Genomic DNA, 13,990 nt, shown 5'->3' on the forward strand with positions numbered 1-13,990 from the left:
TTTCCCAACCATCTAAGCCCAGTTATTTTTTGTAATAAATGTTTTTGTTCAACAGCACTTTTCAAACAAAGCATAAAGTCCAACCCTATAAAGCCTAACATATGAAATAATAGTCAGACAATTTCATTTTTTAAAACTTATTTAAAATGATTTTTCTATAAAACAATGAAGCTATAAGCAAGCACATGTTGCTTTAATTCAATAAATACTAATTTTGAAATATCAGTAACAATATAAACGTTATTGATAATTTGAATTTATCAGAATCATCAATGATTTCACATCAAAAAATGAGTGCATCACAATATGAAGGTGGCCATTTTGTAAATTATATTACAAGGTCTTCTACTTCCAGAAGAACATGGAAACTTTCACCAGGAGGCAGGAGACATCTAGTGCATTGCATACATCAGGTTTTCAGCAAAGTTTTGATCATGTTGTTGATGTAGAGGATTGTATTGAGTCATGTATCAAATATGATATGCGCGGCATTATAGGGTTAAAGAGTGGCTCAAAAATTTTATTAGCAACAAGAAAGAAAAAGGGTCCTATAAGAGGGCTAGGGACCCTCATAGTGTCATGTCCCTATTGAAGGGGGCTTTTATAAGCTGTGGGGCCCACATATTCAAGAGTATATAAACATTTGTTTTCAAAGTTGATGGGCCGCGAGACCTTGCAGCCCAGAGCCCTGGCCCTGGGCACTGGCACGATTGGCCCAGTCTGTAATACACCTATGCTAAGCAGTCATTTGATGTTATTCTTAAAATAAATAAAAAATTTAAAAAATAAAACACACACACACTAAAAAAAACTTTGTCCTCTTAGAAAATTCATGAAAAGGATAGTTTGAAAAATTATTTTATCATTTACTCACCCTAATGCCATCCAAGATGTGTATGACTTTCTTTCTTCTGATGAACACAAATTAAGATTTTTAGAATATTTCAGCTCTGTAGGTCCAAACAATGCAAGTGAATGGTGGTCAGAACTCTGAATCACATAAAAATACATAAAGCCAACATTAAAGTAATCTATAGGACTCCAGTGGTTAAATCCATGTCTTCAGAAGTGAAATGATAGGTGTGGATGAGAAACAGATCAATACATGTCTTTTTGTTACTATAAATTCTCTCCCCTGCCCAGTAGGGGGCGACAAAGGAAGAAGAATGTAGAAGTGAAAGTGAAAGTGGAGATTTAGAGTAAATAAATTATAAATATTGATCTGTTTCTCACACATACCTATCACATCACTTCTGAAGACATGGATTTAACCACTGGAGCCTTGTGGACACATTTTATGCTGCCTTTATGTGCTTCTTGGAGATTCAAAGTTTTGGTCACCATTCAGTTGCATTGTATGGACCTACAGAGTTTAAATATTCTTCTAAAAATCTTCGTTTGTGTTCTGCAGAAGAAAGAAAGTCATACACATCTGGGATGGCATGAGGGTGAATAAATGATGAGAGAATTTTCATTTTTGGGTGAACTATTCCTAAGATGAAATATTTCTGTGTAGTATGTACTAAAGTTTGTGTCAAATTCAAAATAGTACAGGCTATACCTCCCTCTATTGGCTGAACAATAACCTGTATCAGCACCCAATCACTGCGGCACAAGATTTATAATTAAAGAGAATTTAAATAAAATGTTATAAAACTATAAAACAGCAACACAAAGTAATATTGTGTGTTGGCAGCACAGAATTTGGTTAAAAGTTAATAAAGTCAATAAAATAAACAATGTGTAAAATATGGAAAGAAACCAAAACTATAAAGAACATAAATAAATCGTAAACATTTTATAGGAAACTAATAATGAGATTTAAAAAAAAAAAAAATAATAATAATTTTTAAAAAGTAGAAAATATTTTAAATCGTTCAAACATATTGCTCAACGGCAGATGGCGCTAGTTCTCTTTGAACGTTCATTGACAAACGCAGAAGAAGACTAAAAGACTGACGTAGATTGAGCGGAAGTGTTTTTTTCACTGCCCACGTGTCGCTCTTCCTTTCCGCCTGCTCGAGTGCGGCAGACGCACACACGCTTACAAGGTAACAAACAAAAACCTCTTTAAAAGAGTTGATATCCCCTCCATGTTCCTCAAAATACACATACCACACAGTTAAGAGTTCTTTCCCATATGTTGCCATCTTTTGTCATGTAAAATCTTTCAGAAGAGGATTTTTGAATATTTTCCTCAAGCGGTCGATGAATTCGATTCATCTCCATCAGAAAAGACGATCCCGGTCCCACGCCACTCACATAACAATCGTATAAAAGCGAATAGAATATGTTGATTTATTGTTATTATACCCGTCACCGTATTGTAGTTAAATGATTGTAATTTGATTCACCTCTCATGACTTGCTTCGAATAAAATGTGTTATTTTTATTAATGTCTTAAATTTTGGCTGTACTTTTTAGGTTAAGGCTGAAGCCATGTTAAATAAAACTATTTCTTATGATTTTACAAGTTTGACAACGTGAATTCTGATAGGTAAACTAAGACTCACCCTCATTTATTTTATTATATATTTTCTCTGATAGATGGCTGAAGATTGGGAGGCTGCACCGGCTGTTGCCGAGACCCCAGAAATCAAACTCTTTGGCAAATGGAGCACAGATGATGTGCAAATCAATGACATCTCCCTGCAGGTATGATCAGCAGTCCACATCTGTTTATTTTCTTGCTTGATGCTGGTTTTATGTCAGAGACTCATCACTGGGATTTCGTTACAAGGGAGTTTGATCATTCGGGCACAATACATTTTTGGTTTGAATTTCACAAAACCTATTAAGACCATGTCGTAGTTGAATTTCATCCCAAAATCAAAAGAAGTGAATTAGATGTTGCTTTAAAAAAATGCATTATCATTTTGATGCATTATTATTGTTTGTGCAGTGTCAGATTAAAAAAAAAACAAAAAAAAAAAACACACACACACTCAGTACCTTAGAGGACAAAAATGTCAGCGTCAAAACTGCCATAAAAATATTATTTTCCACTTTCACTGACTTAGATTTTTTAACCTGATAATTACCAAATATTCTTTCATTTTTAGGATTTTAACCCTTTAAATGCCAGTTTGCTTACATAATCCCACTGTTGTTTTTTACACCCAAATTTCTCAGTACACAAATACAAAATACACACACACAATTTTAGCTGCATCATTTATTCAATTGGCCTGCAGTGTTCTATAATACAAAAAAACAGAAAATAGGAAAAAAGCATGTACAGGTGCATCTCAATAAATTAGAATGTCGTGGAAAAGTTCATTTATTTCAGTAATTCAACTCAAATTGTGAAACTCGTGTATTAAATAAATTCAATGCACACAGACTGAAGTAGTTTAAGTCTTGGTTCTTTTAATTGTGATGATTTTGGCTCACATTTAACAAAAACCCACCAATTCACTATCTCAAAAAATTAGAATACATCATAAGACCAATAAAAAAAAACATTTTTAGTGAATTGTTGGCCTTCTGGAAAGTATGTTCATTTACTGTATATGTACTCAATACTTGGTAGGGGCTCCTTTTGCTTTAATTACTGCCTCAATTCGGCGTGGCATGGAGGTGATCAGTTTGTGGCACTGCCGAGGTGGTATGGAAGCCCAGGTTTCTTTGACAGTGGCCTTCAGCTCATCTGCATTTTTTGGTCTCTTGTTTCTCATTTTCCTCTTGACAATACCCCATAGATTCTCTATGGGGTTCAGGTCTGGTGAGTTTGCTGGCCAGTCAAGCACACCAACACCATGGTCATTTAACCAACTTTTGGTGCTTTTGGCAGTGTGGGCAGGTGCCAAATCCTGCTGGAAAATGAAATCAGTATCTTTAAAAAGCTGGTCAGCAGAAGGAAGCATGAAGTGCTCCAAAATTTCTTGGTAAACGGGTGCAGTGACTTTGGTTTTCAAAAAACACAATGGACCAACACCAGCAGATGACATTGCACCCCAAATCATCACAGACTGTGGAAACTTAACACTGGCCTTCAAGCAACTTGGGCTATGAGCTTCTCCACCCTTCCTCCACACTCTAGGACCTTGGTTTCCAAATGAAATACAAAACTTGCTCTCATCTGAAAAGAGGACTTTGGACCACTGGGCAACAGTCCAGTTTTTCTTCTCCTTAGCCCAGGTAAGACGCCTCTGATGTTGTCTGTGGTTCAGGAGTGGCTTAACAAGAGGAATACAACAACTGTAGCCAAATTCCTTGACATGTCTGTGTGTGGTTGATGCCTCGACCCCAGCCTCAGTCCATTTCTTGTGAAGTTCACCCAAATTCTTGAATCGATTTTGCTTGACAGTCCTCATAAGGCTGCGGTTCTCTCGGTTGGTTGTGCATCTTTTTCTTCCACACTTTTTCCTTCCACTTAACTTTCTGTTTACATGCTTGGATACAGCACTCTGTGCACAGCCAGCTTCTTTGGCAGTGAATGTTTGTGGCTTACCCTCCTTGTGAAGGGTGTCAATGATTGTCTTCTGGACAACTGTCAGATCAGCAGTCTTCCCCATGATTGTGTAGCCTAGTGAACCAAACTGAGAGACCATTTTGAAGGCTCAGGAAACCTTTGCAGGTGTTTTGAGTTGATTAGCTGATTGGCATGTCACCATATTCTAATTTTTTGAGATAGTGAATTGGTGGGTTTTTGTTAAATGTGAGCCAAAATCATCACAATTAAAAGAACCAAAGACTTAAACTACTTCAGTCTGTGTGCATTGAATTTATTTAATACACGAGTTTCACAATTTGAGTTGAATTACTGAAATAAATGAACTTTTCCACGACATTCTAATTTATTGAGATGCACCTGTATTTGCTCCATAGGCTAAACATGAGAAAAATGATGCCATCTGGTGGAAAATATAAAAAATTACAATTTTGAAGCCTGGGCTCCGGAATGAAAGCATAATATCATAGAATTCATGATTTTATGCTTTAATGGCCCTGGGATCAAATATTGCAATTTTAATGGGTTTCAATGAGGACATTTTTGTCCTGAAGGTCCTGAGCGTAACTATTTTGTGTACACGGTGTATTAAAGATGTATTATAGGAACTGAGGTTGAAATTAAAAAATTCCCTTGGCAAAATGTATGCCCTTGGCATGAACACAGCCAAAATGATTGAAACAATTTTTTTTATTGAAAAAGGCAAAAATGTCCCTGAAGTCACACAAGGGTTAAATTGTATTGTGCATTATGGTAGTATTTGTTGTACTGCCAGTAATTTAAGCTGTTAAATTCATTATAGTATATTTTTATTATGAATGTATGATACTACAATAATGACAGATTACCATTGGGAAATATGTGAATTACACAACATTACTTGATGCATTATGGTAATGTGAATTACAGGTACCTGAACATGTTTTTTTGTGCTTTTTATCAATTTGCCATTTATTTGCCCAACATTCAGATCAACATGTCTCTGTTGACAGGACTACATTGCTGTAAAAGAGAAATATGCCAAGTACCTCCCCCACTCCAGCGGCAGGTACGCAGCCAAGCGTTTCCGTAAGGCTCAGTGTCCCATTGTGGAGCGTGTCACAAACTCCATGATGATGCATGGACGCAACAATGGCAAGAAACTGCTCACCGTCCGCATCGTAAAACACGCCTTTGAGATCATCCACCTGCTCACTGGTGAGGTGAGAACAACTTTTTAACATTTGGAGCACTGCCATAGACCTAGTTTACATTGACACATGGGAGATAATTTAAAAAGACGGTTCACCCCAAAATGAAAAAATCTTTCATTTTCTCCGCTTCATGTCATTTCAAATCCATTTGACTAACCTGTGGAACACCAAACATTCACTTTCATTGCATCTCTTTATCCATACAATGAAAATGAATGGAGACTGAGACTGGCAATACTACCTAACATCTAATTTCTTGTTCCCAAAAAAATAAAGTCATATGGGTTGGGAACAGCATGAGGTTGAATGACAATTGTCATTTATATTCCTTGAAAACCCTGAGGATTGTGAAACAGACAGATGTGACCATTATTGGAGACATTTTATCTAAGCAGCTGCTCCAAGAAATTCAATCTATTTACCTTGCCTAATGAAGTCAAGACTGTCTTAAATTGGACTAAGGTCATCTTTCCTCCTCGCTCAGAACCCCTTGCAGATCCTGGTGAACGCCATCATCAACAGCGGCCCTCGTGAGGACTCCACTCGTATCGGACGTGCTGGAACCGTGAGGAGACAGGCTGTTGACGTGTCCCCTCTGCGCAGGGTCAACCAGGTCTGATTGTTCAACCTAAGAGACATATTTTTCTTTTTCTAAAGTTAGAAAAGTTTGTTGGAGTCCAAGATGCTTTATTAAGCCTCTTACTAAGTTGATAATTCACAGCAAAACTGAGAAGGTTTTGGTCATATTTGTGATAGTGTATGCTTATGTGTTCTGTTTTGGTTTTAGGCCATCTGGCTGCTCTGCACTGGTGCAAGAGAAGCTGCTTTCAGGAACATCAAGACCATTGCAGAGTGTCTTGCTGATGAGCTCATCAATGCTGCCAAGGTGAGATGGCTAGAGCAGTTTGCTAATATTGCCAACACAAGCAGAGTAATTGATCATCCTCTGTGAATCTTGTGTTTTTTGCTACATGATAATTGCTAAATTACTAAGTGGTTCTTTAATTTTATTGTAGGGTTCCTCCAACTCTTATGCCATCAAAAAGAAGGATGAGCTGGAGAGAGTGGCCAAATCTAACCGCTAATATACATTTTTTATAAATTGGATCACAATAAAGGAGTGGAACTTATGATTGTCCCTTGTGTTTATTTTGCAAAGGAAAAGTCGATGTTTAATCTAAGTAAAACAGTCATTGTGCTGATGTCACCTGCGTTAAGAGCAGTGGTCTTGTACAGTGTGCCTGTGGACATACAGTAGGGCTATGTCTGGAATTAAATGCAGTGAAAAAGTATTTGCCCCCTTCCTGATTTTCAAACGAGATATAAAACGAAGGCAACCTGATTAAACACAAAATACAGTTTTCAAATATATATTTTTTTTATTGAAGCAAAAAAGTTATCCAACACCTATATCACCCATGTGAAAAACTAACTGCACCCTTAAACTTATAACTGGTTGTGCCACCTTGAGCAGCAACAACTGCAACCAAACGCTTCTGATAACTGGAGATCAGTCTTTGACAACGGTGTGTTTGAATTTTGGCCTACACTTTGCAGAACTGCTTTAGTTGAGCCACATTGGAGGGTTTGAGCATTAACTGCCTGGTTAAGTTCCTGCCACAGCATCTCAGTCGGGTTCAAGTCAAGACTTTTACTAGGCCACTCCAAAACTTTAATTTAGCTTCTTTTGAGCCATTCAGATGTGGTCTTACTCCTATGCTTAGGATAATTGTCTTGCTGCATAATCCAGTTGCACTTGAGCTTCAACTCATGGACTGATGAAAAGATGTTCTCCTTTAGGGTTTTCTGGTAGAGAGCAGAATTCATGTTTCCCTCAATTATTGCAAGTTGCCCTGGCCCTGAAGCAGCAAAGCATTTCCTCACATCACACTACGACCACCATGCTTGACTGTAGATTTGATGTTCTTTTTGTGGTATTCTGTGTTTGATTTATGCCAGATGTAACAGGACACCTGTCTTTCAAACAGATCCACTTTGAATTCATCAGTCCACAGAACATTCTTCCAAGAGTTTTTGAGGATCATCAAGGTGTGTTTTGGCAAAATTCAGATGAGCCTTAATGTTCTTCTGGGTTAGCAGTGGTTTTCGCCTTGCCACTCTTCCATGGATGCCAATTTTGGCCAGTGTCTTTCTGATAGTGGAGTCACGAACAGTGAATTTAATGATGCGAGAGAGGCCTGCAGTTCCTTGTATGTTGTCCTTGGCGTTTTTGTGACTTCGTCGCTGTGCTCTTGGAGTTTTGGAAGGTCGACCACTTCTGGGAAGGTTCACTACTGTGCCAGGGTGTCTCCATTTGGAGATAATGGCTCTCACTGTGGTTCTTTGGAGTCCCGGAGCCTATGAAATAGCTTTGTAACCCTTCCCAGACTGATGTATTTCAATCACCTTTTTCCTCATCATTTCTGGAATTTCTTTCGACCATGGCATAGTGTGCTACTGGGTGAGACCTTTTAGCCAACTTCATTCTGCTGAAAAAGCTCTATTAAGGTGTTGATTTGATTGAACAGGTCTTGCAGTAATCAGGCCTTGGTGTGTCTAGTCCAGCTGAACCGCATTATGAATGCAGTTCCATAGATTTGGGAATTTAGGAACTAAGTGTCAAATACTTTTCACATGGGCCCAGTTGGTATTGGATAACTGTTTTGCTTCAATAAATAACATTATCATTTAAAACTGTATTTTGTGTTTTCTTAGATTGCCTTTATTTTATGTTAGATTTTGTTTGAATTTTTTAAACAGTTTAGTATGAGATATACACAACAAGAGAAGAAATCAGTATCAAATACTTTTTTACAGCACTATTAGTTTGCTAAATACAGCATGGTATTAATATACTGCCTGATCTTTAAAAAGGTATGTGAAAGAATGCATTTTGCAATGATAAACCACATAGTTGATTATTCAGTGAGTGGTGGCCAGTTATCTTGGAACTAGAAATGGTTATTTAGCATTTTTAATCCAAAAAGGTAAACCACAGTTCCATCAGATAAGGGAAGATGCTGGTAATTGCAGCTTTTTTTACTTGTTGATCATTCACTTGAAACTGAAGGTCAAGCACATTGTGTTGTGGGATACAGTACCTAGCACTGTGCACTCTGTTGTATACTGGACATTTTAGCAAGCTTGGCAGGTTGTCTTTGCATAAGATTTGCAGACAGTTCTCTGTGTCCACAGTGCACATACAGTAAGACCTGCATAGCAGTATGCTGTTCTGAACATGGTGGAAAAGTCACCTGCAGAGCACATTCTGCAAAGCCTCAGTTTTAATCCTCAGTTTCATGTAATGCTTGAATTAAATGATAAAAATGTTATTTTTACATATTAAATTAAATACAGTTTTTGCCATATTTATAAATGTGTTTACATTCAATGATTTCATAGCTTGTACTTTTGATCTGCCTCAGGGTTTTCAGTCAGTAGTAGTTGGAAAATGACCTTTTCAATTTTTGCATCAGTAATAACAAGGTTCTGAGTGTGTGGAAAAGCAAAAGGATTCTGATATGGTAAAACAACTTTAGATTTAGATATTTTATACACATACATGACAAATTAATATTTATGGTAGTTCATCATTTAAAAACTAAAAGATAATGAAACGTAATTTTAGTAGCCTTTACAATTATCCATTTTAATTCATTTCCATTTTATTTTCCTTCTTTAAGGTAACACAATAGTTAAATCATAGATCATAAAGAGCATGTTGTGATTTTGTGCTTTGAGCCAACATTATAGTGTAAACCCATCAATACTGACAAAGCCAAAGCAAATTCTATTGTTGCTTTCCTGTTACCATTGCAACAACCTTCTCAGCATCAGCACCCATTTCATCAGTATTATTGTTGAGAGCCTGCAGCATGATGGTGAAAGACCGACTAACAGACCTAGCGTGTCTCGGCATGGCCAGCTCCATAAGTCTGGTGGTTGTGCTACTAGTTTCTTTCTCAGCTTCCGCAAGCCGTCTTTTAACTTCACTTTTGCTGATCTCCATAGAGCACAGGTCCTCTGAACCTTCAGTTTGGCTGCATCAAGACACCGCTGTTGTGCCAGTCGCTGCAGAGATTCGTCATCCAGGCAAAGTGTATGGGATCAAAATCCCGTCAAAAGTATTGCGGTCACGGCTCCAAAAATAATAAGCGTGAATAAAAACAAAAAATACGTGCAGATAAAAAATAAACAAGCGCAAAAATAAATAAAAAGTACAGATCAAAATAAGCACAGATCAAAATAATTTGCGAAGATCAAATAATAACAAGCATGGATTAAAAATATATAAACATTTAAAATATGCTGCAAAATCAAACAACAACAAAACCAGAAAAATTAAAGAAAAGTCATCAGAATTGCTAAAACAAATCATGTTTTCCTTGGTTATATTATGGTTTTTGTGCTCTCTGAAAATTCTGCTCATATTTTCATTTTTTTGTACACTTGCACTGTTTTTGTTTGCTTTTGTTTCCAAGTTCTGCACTTGGATTTTCCAAAACTTGTGAGTAGAGTTTCATGTAAATCAGGGGGCGTTCTGCAGCCCCAATGGTCCACTAGTTCTTGATCGACAGCTCCTCCTCTAGCCAATCATTCGAAGATGGAAGTGGACATCACCCCAATGCAACTCCGACGGCTGCTGCTCAATCGCACAATGGTAGGTAAAGATGGATAAACGTCAGTTGGCAAATCCTGGACAACCACAGGTAATTGAATATAACTATATTATTTGTGATTGATAGATACGCTACTTGTGTCTGTTTTGAGTATTTTCTGCCAGCTCTAGGAAACAATGAGTTGTCTGAGTAGGCCATTATCATAGTCCGTTAACACGTACCGAGTCAGCTGAATTTAGTTAGCAGAGTTTTAGTTTAGGCATTATTTAAGACTTCCTTGTTTGTAAGTTATTGGCTGCATATCTAAAAACAAAAAACAAGGCTGGGTTTGTGTGGATGTTTGATGCATGTTTTTACTAGCTGTACCAATGTAGCCGTGAGTTCAGAACCCAACTTGATCCGCTTTTTCAAGAATCCATGTTGCTGAATGTGCCGTTATGTACTGATCCTACGTTGGCATCGTTGGCACAGCTACATGTAGTTTCTTTTTCCACGATACTGCAGTGAAATCAGAAACTAGTGACCAAGCGTCTCCATGTCAATAAATAATGTAATAAAGTTGGCTTGACGTTGGATGTTCTTTATTCACAAATAGTCGCAAATTTAGGGACCGTCTCTAAAGATACAGGAAAAGTGGATCAAGTTGGGTTCTGAACATTGGTACAGTGAAGTGGTTGTGGCATAAATGTAAATGGTACAGCTAGTAAAAACATGCATCAAACATCCACACCAACCCAGCCTTGCTTTTTTTTTTTTTTTTTTTTTTTAGATATGCAGCCAATAACCTACAAACATGGAAGTCTTAAATAATGCCTAAACTAAAACTCTGCTAACTAAATTCAGCTTACTCAATACATGTCTTAACGGACTATGATAATGACCTACTCAAACAACACATTGCTTCCTAGAGCTGGCAGAAAATACTCAAAACAGAGACAAGCAGCGTATCTATCAACCACAATTAATATAGTTATATTCAATTACCTCTGATTGTCCAGGATTTGCCAACTGATGGTTATCCATCTTCATCTATCATCGTGCGGTTGAGCAGAAGCTGTCGGAGTTGCATTGGAGTGACGGCACCTCCCCTCTTCGAATGATTGGCTAGAAGAGGAGCTGTCGATCAAGAACTAGTGGACCAATGGGGACACAAAAAGTTTTGGAAAACCAAGTGCAGAACTTGGAAACAAAAGCAAAGAAAAACAGTGTAAGCGTATAAAAAAATGAAAATATGAGCAAAATTTTCAGAGAGCACATAAAACAGTAATATAACCAAGGAAAACATGATTTTGTTTGTAATTCTGATGACTTTGCTTTAATTTTTCTGTTGTTTTTTGCAGCATATTTTAAATGTGTTTATATATTTTGGATTCATGCTTGTTATTTTTTGATCTGCGCAAATTATTTTGATCTGAGCTTTTTATTTATTTTTGTGCTTATTTTTTATCTGTGCTTATTATTTTTTGATTCACGCTTAATATTTTGATTCACACTTATTCATTTTTGGATCCGTGACCGCAATATTTTTGACGGGATTTTGATCCCATAAAAGTGAGATCTGAGCCTTCGTAAAGATCCGTACAGCAACTTTAGCATTCACCATGGAGGCCACCAGGGGCACAGGAATGGCAGAAACCCCACCAGATAAAGAGGCACACAAGTGCCTTGAAGGCACCTTTCTTCTGGGTCACCAAGGAGATAGTGAAAGTGGGCAGGGCTAGAAAAAGAGCATGTGCCCTAATCTCTGGAAGGTCACATCTCATCACCTCAAGAAACTTGAGGAAGTCCAGCTTCTCCAAAGAAGAGGGTTGTAACAGGAGCACCTTGGGGAGAGGAACCCCTTCCTACTTGAGCACTTCTAGGCTTGCCTTCTTCTTTGCCTCCAATGTTTTCTCTGTATCCTTCACCGATGCCAATAAGACAAAGTAAACGGTCTCTTTTTGTAAAGACCGAGCTTCCCTTCACACCACAACACTGTTAACACTGGGACTCTGTGATGGTAATAATAATAATAAAGCGTTCTATATAATCTTCCACATCAAAGAGGGATCACTTGGGAAAGACGGCAGGTCCCAGAGACGAAAATCAGGATGCTTGGTATTCGGAAACATGGCTAGTTCCTCAGGGGCCGCTGGAGACAGAAAGTTATCTGCTTCCTCGTCTTCTTGGCCAAGACCTCAAAGCGAGTTGATGAAAGTGGCTTTCTCGACACTTCTTTTCCCTGCAACTGCACTGTTGATCCTGCTGATTAACATGTCCTCCAAGGCATCTCTTATATCTGAAATGTTGTTCTTCTCAATGGATTCCTTTAGTGTTTCCAGCAGGTTAAGACTCCTCAAGATATCAGCCATGTCTTCCAGATAACAAGTATCCAGCAAATACAAGACAAGTATGTCTCAGCTGTAGTCCTCTAGACTGTGATGAATGTAGTATTCAGTCAATCCAATTCCTTAAAGATATCTTCTTTCAGCTCAAAAAGGTGATTGAGTTGAGAGTTGAGCCAGAGTTGAGGACCACTATAAACAGTTGAAATATCAAACCACATGAACACAAATGGCTCCAGTAGAGCAATCAGTTGGTGCTGACACTCTCGCAAGTTATTTAAGGATTCCCTATAGTGTGTAGAACATTCTAATCCTGTTATCTAAGGCCTAATGCTGCTCACACAGACACACTCCAATACACATCATTCCACAAGAGCAACAAGCAGGTGAACTGATTTAAAATCTTTGAGGAATCAGCTAGTATTTTCACAAAAGTCAACCCACCTCATATGTAGGGGGAGAGTGGGGTAAGACGTGTAAGTGTGTAAACCAATATCAGCTGTTGCTTCTTAAATGTACCCTGAAATGAACCCCATTCAGTCAAATTACTGACAAGTGGCATCCCCCATTAGACATTTTTGCATCAATTCAAGTGTGTGAATACACTTGTGGTACTGAAAGCATGTTGCGCAAGCAAATCTCCGAGGCTCTTGTTCTTGTCCTGTGGGAACCAGTAACTAATAAAGTTAACACACAATATTTAGCTGGGTTGATTTTTCACTCTAAAATTATATTTTTACTCCACTGATGGTTAGGTTTAGGGTTGGGGTTTGGGTTAGGGGGTAGAGTTAATAAAATATGAATTCCTGTTGACCACTGGGGGACAGTGATTAAATATTTAGTGAGCAGAGACCAATTTCATCAACAAAATTTTTGACCTACTGTTGCCAATTCTTTGTGTGATCAGTCTGGGTTAAACTACATGGTCTCAATCTAGGAAACAGTGCACAATTTTTGTGACCATATACTGTATATACTAAGTAAACTCAATTTTAATTTTAATAAAGAGTTCACTTTTAATGAAAATGTATTTATTTGGACACTTTTTATTCATTTTTTATAAGTATAAGTGCTAGTTAAAGATATTTAAAAAAAGGGGGGGAAAAAGGAGATTGTCATGACAGTTCAGAAACTTTTTTAAATTACACAAACATTTGAAGCAGTTGCTGAAACTTAACACTTCCTTAAATACACATCCGAGACCTTACAAGCCTTGTGAAAACTAACATGATGCAACAGGAAAAGTACAAAGAGGTAATGTACAAATAATTCAAAGATTTTTCGCAGCTTAAGTCAATTTTTTTTTCTTACAGTGCATCCGGAAAGTATTCACAGCGCTTCACTTTTTCCACATTTTGTTGTGTTACAGCCTTATTCCAAAATGGATTACATTCATTATTT

At 37.5% G+C, this 13,990-nt stretch overlaps 1 protein-coding gene and 1 pseudogene across 1 annotated transcript; one reads left to right on the top strand and one right to left on the bottom strand.

The window, feature by feature from the left end:
* Nucleotides 1-1,991: 1,991 nt before the first annotated feature.
* Nucleotides 1,992-6,776, top strand: LOC127429789 (40S ribosomal protein S5). The gene is made up of 6 exons (XM_051678995.1): nt 1,992-2,051; nt 2,548-2,655; nt 5,446-5,655; nt 6,131-6,259; nt 6,434-6,532; nt 6,663-6,776. The coding sequence occupies exons 2-6, from the start codon at nt 2,548-2,550 to the stop codon at nt 6,729-6,731; spliced, it is 615 nt and encodes a 204-aa protein (XP_051534955.1). The 5' UTR covers nt 1,992-2,051; the 3' UTR covers nt 6,732-6,776.
* Nucleotides 6,777-6,909: 133 nt separating this feature from the next.
* Nucleotides 6,910-13,481, bottom strand: LOC127429790 (interferon-inducible GTPase 5-like; annotated as a pseudogene).
* Nucleotides 13,482-13,990: the final 509 nt, after the last annotated feature.

Source organism: Myxocyprinus asiaticus, chromosome 39 (assembly GCF_019703515.2).
Source record: "Myxocyprinus asiaticus isolate MX2 ecotype Aquarium Trade chromosome 39, UBuf_Myxa_2, whole genome shotgun sequence".
In the NCBI taxonomy this organism is placed as follows: Eukaryota; Metazoa; Chordata; class Actinopteri; order Cypriniformes; family Catostomidae; genus Myxocyprinus; species Myxocyprinus asiaticus.